Source organism: Cricetulus griseus (genome assembly GCF_003668045.3).
Source record: "Cricetulus griseus strain 17A/GY chromosome 1 unlocalized genomic scaffold, alternate assembly CriGri-PICRH-1.0 chr1_1, whole genome shotgun sequence".
NCBI lineage: Eukaryota > Metazoa > Chordata > Mammalia > Rodentia > Cricetidae > Cricetulus > Cricetulus griseus.
Window position 1 is genome coordinate 198,391,960 of NW_023276807.1, and position 9,812 is coordinate 198,401,771.

The following is a 9,812-nucleotide window of genomic DNA, read 5'->3' on the forward strand; positions in this document are numbered from 1 at the left end:
CACACTCAAATCTATAATATCACTCCATGGTTGAAAATTTTTCCTTATGAAAAAGGACCATCATGAATATTTTTTTTCAAGCAGGGTTCTAAGTCAATGTAAAAACAGCCTTAAATCTCTACAAAATTAATCATGAAACTTTGAAATGAGCTAAAGTCACAAAACTCCTCTTTTCTAGAAATACAGCTGAATCCCTGATTGATCTTATTTATGTCTGTGTGTTGGGCTTTGTTCCCTTGCAAATGTATAACAACTTTCAGTGTTTCTTACAATTTTGCTCTGATACACAGTGATTATTCCCACCATATTTCTTTGTAAGTCACCAGATTTTTAAATAAACTCTAGTAGGACAAATCCTTCTCAAAACATTGTCCTCTTTCCCCAACCCTTCCAGAGCTGTGTCCCAAGAGCTTGTAACACCCAAAATGTGTGTGAGCTAGCCCATGATGAAAAACATATCTCAGGCCCTGAACTCAATCAGCTCATATCCTTTCTTGGCTCCTAGAAACCCAAGAAAGAAAATGACTGTTTCCGGAAGACAACAGTGTAACACAATCATGGGAAGGAAGCCTGTGGATATTTACCAACATTTACATTGCAGCCACAGTATTCCACACCCAGGCCCGGAGTCCCCATTTCCTTTCTGCTACCACGTGAACACTCACCTGTATCTCTTATAGTCTTCCTCATCCTTCTCCAAGCTGACTAGCTCATTGGGACATGCCACGTTTCCCAGCAGGCTGAGGTATTCCAGGGCTGGTGTCACTTTTGCCAGGTGATCAAGGAGGTACTCTAAATCAGTAATGTGCCAAAGGTTAAGGATTATGTTCTGAGGAAACAAAAGGCTTAGCAAGAAGTAGGGGCCATGAGTGACAGGCCAGGCTATGGGAGTCAGTTCCACATCACTATGACAAAATACCTGACAGAGCAACTTAAGAAGAGAAAGGAGTTATTTTAGGTCACAGTATCTGAGGTTCCACCACCTTCCAGGAGCGTCACTTTGTGGATCACACCTTTGGGGACCATGTGTGAACTTTTATAATATAAAACACCCATCTAAATCATAGCACAAATATGTCTCAACTCCTAGAAACAAAAAATTAATTTTCAGTCAATCATGCTAAAAGATAGAATTGCCATTCTATGCTCTCTATAGAAAACATCTCAAATGTCATTATGCTATGAAGCTGTAAGGGAATTTGTAAGAAATAAGGTTTTGAAATGGGCATATCTAGTATAAAAGGATTTCTGTCCTTTCTTGTTATTTTAACATTTTTGGTACTTGTCAACTTAATTTTTTAAAATTTGCTTTGATATATTTTTATTCAGATTGAATATTATTGTTTTCATTCTTACACACAATCTCCTTCTTATTCTCTTACTTTTGTATTGTTAGGGATCCAACTCAGGGCCTTGTCATGCCAGGCAGGCGCTCTGACCCTGAGCCACATCTCTAGTCCATAAGCAGACTTTTCATGCATGATTTTTATGCTCTTAGTTATGTAACTTTTGTTGTTTTAAGAGGGCTTCTTTTTGTTATCCAAGCTCCACACTCCAGAAAAACTGTCTCTCTCCTTGACCAGAAGATCTGGAAAGGTAGATTCCTCTAAATATCCTGGTCATGGAAACTTTGGGCAAAGCATCTTTATGCTCCAGGATGCTTCAGCCTATAAACCCAGTGCATCTCCAGGAGGCTCTCTCATACGGGTTATTTGCTGTGCTGGAAACTCTTCCATTCTAAACCTCCCCAGAAACCCAATAAATGACAAATCGGGATGAGCTAAGTAGGCAGCCACAATCCACAGCAGACAGGGAGCCCCGGCACATCCTGCAGCAAGTTCTGCCCCAGCCCTTCAACTCTGTTGATTCCTCCACAGAGGGCAAAATAGGTGATGGGGTTTTAATTAGTTCCTCTGTCTCTTGGGTCAACCAGAACAAACACATCTCTGTCCCATCTGATTGTGAGCTGAGATGGAATCTGTTAAGTTGCTTGGAAAATTAAGCCAAGACAACGAGTGGAAGAAACGCTGGGGTCTCCAACTAACCAGGACCATGGCATTGGAGATGAACTGGGAGATGCTTGAAAGGGCAGCTTTTCTTCAAGCTCCCTGGCACTGTGTCAACTCTCTCCAGTTGGACTCTTGGAACATACCTGGTTTCCCTCATCAAGCCTTCTCCAGAGGACTGGGCATCCAGAATTTTTTTTTCTGGTGTTTACAGGAAGTTGCCATTGTGGAGCCCAGCTGTGAGGCTTGCCGAGAATGATTCCATATGGAGAGTTCAAGACCGAAGTGGTGTCTTTCTTTCAAGTTTGTTGAAGACAGAAAGTGAGGAGCCTACTGGCATATGGGTCCCATTGCACACAAGCCAAAATAGTTTCCCAGGTAAGAGTATAACATCCCCATCTTTGGGCTCATCTCAAGGTCAAGGAAAAGGGTTTATAACCACTGGGGAATTTTAACCATGGTGAATCCTAATGTCAGACTTTTGAAGGCTAAGTATATACTTTAGTGATATATTTGTACCCTGCATGAATATCTGAAATATTATCATGCCAGAAAAAAAAAACACTAAGATAAAAACAAGGTTAAGAGTCACACAGCCAGTAAATGACAGAGACTATATTCAAGTCTCAGTCATTCCTAGGAAGAAAAATGACTCAATTTCTAGCACAAAGGGTGAAATTAAAAGACTGAGAAATGAAGAGTTTAATATGTTTTGGGAGAAGATCATACATCGTCATCCAGCTGTGCTATCTGTCTCAGATATTTCAGTTTAGGCTTATGTTTTCAAAGCACTGTGGTTTTATCTTAATGTACCAAGAAATTTTAGTTAAATGTACCAGGAAGCAACAAAAGTCTGTGGGTGTTAACAGAGTGACTTCCCATAGATCACCCTGCTTATGCTACTCAAAGATACTCTAAAGTATGTATTATATAAGACTCCAAGGGCCCTGAGAAAGAAAACATACTTATTCAAGATGACAAGAAACTGCTGCTAAAAGTGAGATCCAGGGACTAAAGAAATGGCTTGCTGCTCTTGCAAGAGATGAGAGTGCAGTTGCCAGCACACACTTCTGGAAACTCAAAACCACCCATAATTCCATCTCCAGGTAACCTGAGGCTCTTTGCTGCTCTGCATTGGCACCTGCACTTACATGTACATCCACACATACAGACAACATGCATGCATAATATTTTCTAAATGTGAGGTCCAGTTTTGGAATGCAATACAATGGTCTCCTTGCCATAGTCCAGTTTTGTAACACGTAGCACTGTCCTTTCTTCCTGTTTTCACTACAGTTCAAACTGGCCATACCTTTAGCACAGTGCTAACACAGTGAGAAAAAAATGAGGTGCAATTTCCAATAAAGCCAGCTTCTTCTCAAAGGAAAGGCGGGAGAAGGTAATTGAATTGTGCAAAGGTTAAACATCTATACAGTACAAACTTTTCAGTGGGTCTCGTACTTGGGGTTGAATATTAGGAGACCAACACAGAAGACCTCAATGCTGCTAGTGGACAATCCAGGGAGAGAGTGTGAGAGATTGGTGGGTGAGAGAGATTGAGAATACTGGCAGGGGTGGGGGTGGGTGTTCTAGCCATGGCCTCTGGTTAATTACCTAGCCACTCTAAATCAATCAAGGAAAAGGTGTGATAGGAATACACATCAAAAGAACAAGGGAGGAAGAGATGAGCTGAGACAGCCAGACTCTTAGATAGCCCAGGGCAGGACTCTGAAGCTGAGGACTGAACCCTAATTGACCAGGAGGTGATAGAAGGAAGGCCGTGGGGAAGAAGGGTAGAAGGACTCATAGAGATGGGGCAGATGCATTCAGTGGTGAATTGACAAGATATTTTTCCAGATGCTACAGAGTCTGCACCCTGGGATCTATTCTGTGAACAGAATCCCGAAGCCCCAGCTGGGAGCAGGGCCTTGCACCAGCTGTCCGCTGACTCCTCCCACACGGAAGTCCCTCTTCTTGCAAAATGGTTGCTTCTCTTTGAGTTTCAGAACCTGGGGATGGGAGTGGGAGGCTCAGAGTCAGCCTAAGTGGGATCTAGATGAAGCCATGCCTGTGGCATTCTGTGCGTCTCCCAAACACTTGCAATCTCTGAGTTTTCTAAAGCAACAAAACAAATAAACAAAAATGCCAACAAAGGACATTTATTTGCCAGTGATTGCAAACTCATAGAATGAGATTAGAATTATAGTAAATTATAAAAGTCTAAGGAATACATTCTTCTCTTGGTGATGATGGCTTTAGTCAGATGAGAGTGGTTTTCATATTTTGTCTAGAATGATGTCATGGTAGATTTTGTCAACTCGACACAAACCTAGCCATACCAGGGGAGATGGAGTCTCAGTGGAGGAACTGACTCCATCAATTGCTAATTGATGAAGGGGGTGATACTATCCCAGGGCAGGTGGGCCTGGGATGTATAGAAGATGAGTTGGGAGAGCCGGTAGGACGCTTTATCGTGAAAATGAAATGAGATCTCTGGAGATGAGATGCCAAGTCTGGTGCGGTAGATGGCTATAGAAATGAGCAGTTCTTTATGTGCACACCTGTGTCATCTCCCACATTTGCTCTGCATTTCGTATGCAACTTGCTTTCATAATGCAAGTAGGACTTGACAAGTACTTGTGCACCAGGGCCTGTGCCCTAGAACAATCCTTTCAAGTCTTATAGTGCATGCAGCCCATTAGAGACAGGCAGTTGAGCCAACAGCCAGCACTAATTGTTCACGTAAGGGTGAGGCTATTTTAGATTATCTAGCACTGGTAAAAAAAAAATCATGGCTTCCTGCGTGACACAAAGTAAGACCATCAGAAGAACCACCCAGCTGAGTCCTGATTCACATAGAATTGGAGTGTGGAGAACATTTGTTGTTCCATGGAGTGGATCATTATGCTACATGAGCTAGCTGACAGAGCCTGTGTCTGGGGCATCTCGTGGGACAGCACCAGCAGTACCCTTGTGCAGATTGAGGCATTTGCACAAGCAGGGAATTTTAATCTGAAGAGGCAAGGTCAAAGTATTAGGCTAAGAGGAGGGCATACAATGTTGTCTGCTTTTGCCCACCTTGCAGACTGCAACTTCCAGATCAAAGGGATGGGGAAGCTGATTTTTGCCATGGTGCTAGTATATCGGGAGGAAAAGAAGAAAGAAATTGCATAGTAACTTGAGCAGGATGCAGCAACCTGAGCTGGACAACACTTAGTGTGTCTGTATCCACTGATAATAAGATGCTCTATAAAAGCACAGTTATGTAACTGGATTTTCAGCAACACAGTGACTTCCCAGGCTAGTCCCCTTACTCTCTTAGCATTACCACTACAGATCAAGGAAGTTAAGGCACAGAATAGGAAAAGGACTTAACAAAACACAGTCAATCTCCTAGAACTCTAGATCCCAAGAGGCCTACCAATCTCAGTAGTGCTGAGAATAAAGCCATCACCTGATCCAACTTATGCCTCTAAAAATAAGGAACAGGCTCCCAGAAGATGACTTACACAAGGCCACACTGCTAAAGATGACCAAGAGGACATATGAAACTATGTCTGTGGACTGTAGTATCCTGTGATGACATGAGAAACAAGACATGGGCTGAGGCTCAAGGGAGGAGGGGTATCATGTAGAGTTCAGCCTAGTGAGTCTTCTCTCCTGGAACCAGCTGTGCATGTGGTCCAGCTGATCACCAAGGACTGCCGAGGAAGAGGAGAATACACAGAACACAGCATGCTTTCAAACAATGACTTGGAAGCTCAGTGGACCAAAGAATACATGAGGAGAACCCTACTAAATTTCATTATGACACAAACGGTGAACTTACTTCCTCTTCTTCCCCTGAAGTGTCCACTGGCAATGGCTATAGGAACACATTTGAGAAGCACTAAATGTTTATACCCCACTCTCAAAATGCAAGTGTTTTGACTCCAAATCCGTTGAGAAGTCTTTAAGTCCTAAAGGTAGAACCCACGATAGGGTGACTTAATCCATTGATAAGAACAAACAAAAATGTTTCTCTCCCCCTCCACATCCTCCCTCCCCCCACTCTGCCCCCAATATAAGAGCAGGCAGAGGACTCATCATCATCAAACCCCTCCTGCTGGACCCTGCTCTCAGCCTCTCAGCCTCCAGACTATGAGTGACAAATACTTGTTTGTGGCTTCCCAGTCAACAGTATTCTGTCATGGCAGCAAGAGCTGACTGAGACAATATTTTAAACAATAAAAAAAATATTAACTTACAGCTTGAAGCATCAATAGAGGCTAATAAGTAATTTTGCAAAGCATCCTAAATGCTGACATAAGCATGTACGCTGAACTTAACATATGAATCTGTTTTTACTTTATAACCAGAAGGGATAATGCTGGGTCTTTGTTTCTAACTTGTATGAAGTGGGAACAAGTGATTTTACATCAATATGCTAGGCAATCGGACTCCAAGTCCAAAATTCTGCAGTAGAATCAAACCATACAACCAAACAAACAAACAAACAAACCCCCTGATGCAACCGTGGCTGAGCTTGAATCCAGGTCTCCATCTTGTTCATTGTTTGACTAGGAATGTATACATAACCTCAGTTTCTAAGATGAGACAAATGGAAAATCTATACCCGCCTCATTGGACCTGGTGAGAATGGAAAGTAAAGTGCTTCATGTCCCCGAAACAGAGCATGGCTTCTGTGAGAAACTAGTGAAAATAAGTATATTGTTTATCCCACAAACATCTGTGGAATGTGAACTTGGCCAAGCAGAATTGTGCACAGGAAGGATCCCGAAATGCCTGCCTGGTGAAGCTGGCGTTCTAGTTCCTGGTAACCAAGAGCACAAACATTGGAGGGGCCATGTACCCTATGCTGTTAGAGAAGTCTTCTGATGTACTCTCACTACAGAATCAAGGGTGGTTACTTCCTAATTCTCAGGCCAGGATGGGCATACTCACCTACTTAAAGGAGGCCGAAACCTATCACGGCTCTCATGGTTCTGTCATCATGCCCAAGGCTGTATCCACGGGGAGTGAAGAGCCAGACCTTCACACATCTCTTTCCACATCAGCTCTCTCTCCTTGATCTCTAGAACTGTTCCAGAAACCTATATCAAAACCATTCCTGAAACCTACAAGGACTAAGTCAGCTTAGCGGCATTACCCACGGCTTGCCACCAGAGGTCGCCCTCCCACACAAGCCCAGGCAAACAGAAGCAGCTTTTCCTCCCAGGCGCCCGTGACATTATTTTCTTTCTATATTTTTATCTATTAAAAAGATTTCCTCGCAGCCATAACTTAGATCTCTACACTAAAATGGAGCAACAGGAAGATATAACGGTGCATTTCATTTATGAATGACCTATAATAAATTATTCTGAAGTGTCTTGAGCGCCAGAAGACAGAACGCTTTGTCTGCCCACCGACTGTATTTCACATACTTTAATTTAGCTGACACATAAAACTCATTTGACATTTTGCAGGTATTTTTGCGAAGAAGGGTATGGGGGTGGAAGAACAGGACCCCCGTGGAGTTGGGCGGCAAGTGGGGTGCTGCAAGGACCTGGCGTGCTCGGTGCCAAAAAGGATATCTGGTTCTTGTTGAGGGTTAAGGTGTGCAAGTGGGGTAACCGTGGCAACACGAGGTCGTCACCGAATAGATTGTTGTCTAAGATGAGTTCCTCCAGGCTCCTGAATGCGCTCAGTCCTTCCAGTGACCTGCAATGACAAAGGCAAGGGGGAAAACGATCCTGCAGTAAATCAGAGAGGCCATTATGAGCCGAAATAAATATTTTAACCTTCCCTTTCAGAACTGGGAATAGTTTGGGCTTGGTGCCTGTCAGCAGAGTGAATGACAAGAATTAGTAGCAGGGAGCCGGGGTGGGGGTGGAGGGGGAGAAGGGGGCCCCCGCTGGCACTCACCGCATCCTTCACGAATTGCCAACATGAAGGATGAGGGTCACTTATTGAGAAGCCAGGATCCAAAACAAAGGGCTTCAGATACGGCCTGCAGGATAAATTTGTCAATGTCTTGTGCCTTCAGGCACCCAGCCTGGGCTGACCCTAACCTCCATTCCCAAGATAAATAACTCTGTCACAGTTCACCTTCATTCCCTGGACACAAATTTAAGCTGTCATCCATCATTCCTGCCTAGAAATCTCATACCCCTCTTACAATAATAAATATAACTTCAAGTATCATTTCTTAGCGGTTCTCCTCTGTACAGTCATAAGGGAAATGGCCAGGAAGGGGCTTTACTCTCCCCTCACATCCTCACATCTGTGGGCTCTTTTTTATTCTTCTCCCTCTATTTTTTTTTCTTTACTAATCACTTAATTTGCTCCTGCCTAGCATCCCATGGCTGCCCGACAGGGAGGAATTACATAATCACTCCAGGCCAAGAGAAAGCTTTTTCTTCTTTCATTATTTCTTTTTACTCGGTTTTGGTTTTGTGTGGGGACAGGGGGCTGGGAGAATTTCTGCTTCAAAGCCCCTGGTCTCAAGTTCTAATTTATGGAATGTGGACTTTTTTTTTTCTTTAGGCATAGAGTACAGCAATGTAGATTTTGAGGCAGCAAATAAAAAGGATTAAGTATCAGGTTCAAAGACAAAAATACTCCGACAGAAAGGAAAAGGTGGTCCTGTTTACCCTTGTAGTCTGAAATTAGCACTTCACCTAAGGGACTCTTGTGAGTGTTTGGGGTGGAGGAGAGCATGAGGCAGTTGTGCACAAATGCTTGCCCAGGCACACACAAATGTTAATTAAAGTGAGCCTGCTGAAGGTCCCAGGGCTTGCGCAGACTCCCAGCTTGTTCACCTGCCAGGCCCAGGAGACATGCTGAGTTTGCACAGGCTGGAGCCGGCTGAGTCACAGAGTCCATGAAGGGAAGACACACATTGAATCCCTGGCTAGTCTAGAAAGTTCGGTAGATCAGTATGGTGTCAGCTGTGATGCCTTTACTGATGGAACCAATGCTAAGACCCTGTCATCTTGTGTGTGTCCTGGGTGCACTACAGGCAGGGGCATTTAGCATGGGAGTTTTCCAAGGTGTCATGGCTCCCTGGTGGGCTTTCTGACAAAGGGTCGACAAAACAAGGGGTGGGGAAGTGAGAGTGGGGGGGGGTTACTACCCTTGAGATGTGTAAAAGCATGCTCATTAAATCTTTGGGTTCCACTGGGCCCAGAGCTTGCTTCCATCTGCATGCCCTGTGTCTGAGGGACGTTCATGGGGTCCCACTCTGGCTCCAGCACCTGCTGCTGGGCCAACACAAAACCCTGAAACTAGTGTTTAGGAGTCATCCTATTTTGTAGGCTTCTGGGAGGCAGAAAGAAAGGGGGAAGGGAGGCAGGAAGGAAGGAAGGAAGGAAGGAAGGAAGGAAGGAAGGAAGGGGAGAGAAAAAGAAAAAAACCCTCCCTTTTGGGGCTTGGTCTAGGCTCCCCCAACTCCTTGTAGCCTGAACTGGAGCATACTGAAAGCCTGGCTCTGTGTGTCTCCTAGCTCAGAGGATTTCAGGAAGACTGCAGGGACTTTTGTGCACAAGTGCCTCAAGCTCCCCTCCACCCCAAACAGTGACTGTGTTCCCAGTCAGTTCAGCCTCCTCCTGCCATCATCCATTGGTTTATCCCAGAAGCTGTGATCTGAATTGTGGGGGTGGAGACTGAGAGAGTAGAGGAATCATAGCAGGTGTGCTGATGAACAAATCCAGTGTGCCGGCAATCGGGCTCCCTAAAGTCCTTGGCGTTTTGTTTGTTTGGTTTTGGTTTTATTTGTTTTGTTTTGTTTTGTTTTGTTTTGTTTGTATCTGGCTCTCAAATATC

The 9,812-nt window shown here is 44.1% G+C and overlaps 1 protein-coding gene across 1 annotated transcript in view; it reads right to left on the reverse strand.

Annotated features, from left to right (window-relative positions):
* The window catches only part of Lrmda (leucine rich melanocyte differentiation associated), a 438,138-nt gene extending 428,529 nt beyond the window's left edge, over positions 1-9,609 (reverse strand). Inside the window, exons 1-4 of the mRNA XM_035453082.1 lie at positions 9,600-9,609; positions 9,455-9,488; positions 7,583-7,709; positions 666-805 (exon numbers count right to left, since the gene is read on the reverse strand). Of these exons, the coding sequence (XP_035308973.1) occupies positions 666-805; positions 7,583-7,709; positions 9,455-9,488; positions 9,600-9,609 (311 nt within the window). The remainder of the gene's footprint in view (positions 1-665; positions 806-7,582; positions 7,710-9,454; positions 9,489-9,599) is intronic.
* Between the last annotated feature and the right edge of the window lie 203 nt (positions 9,610-9,812).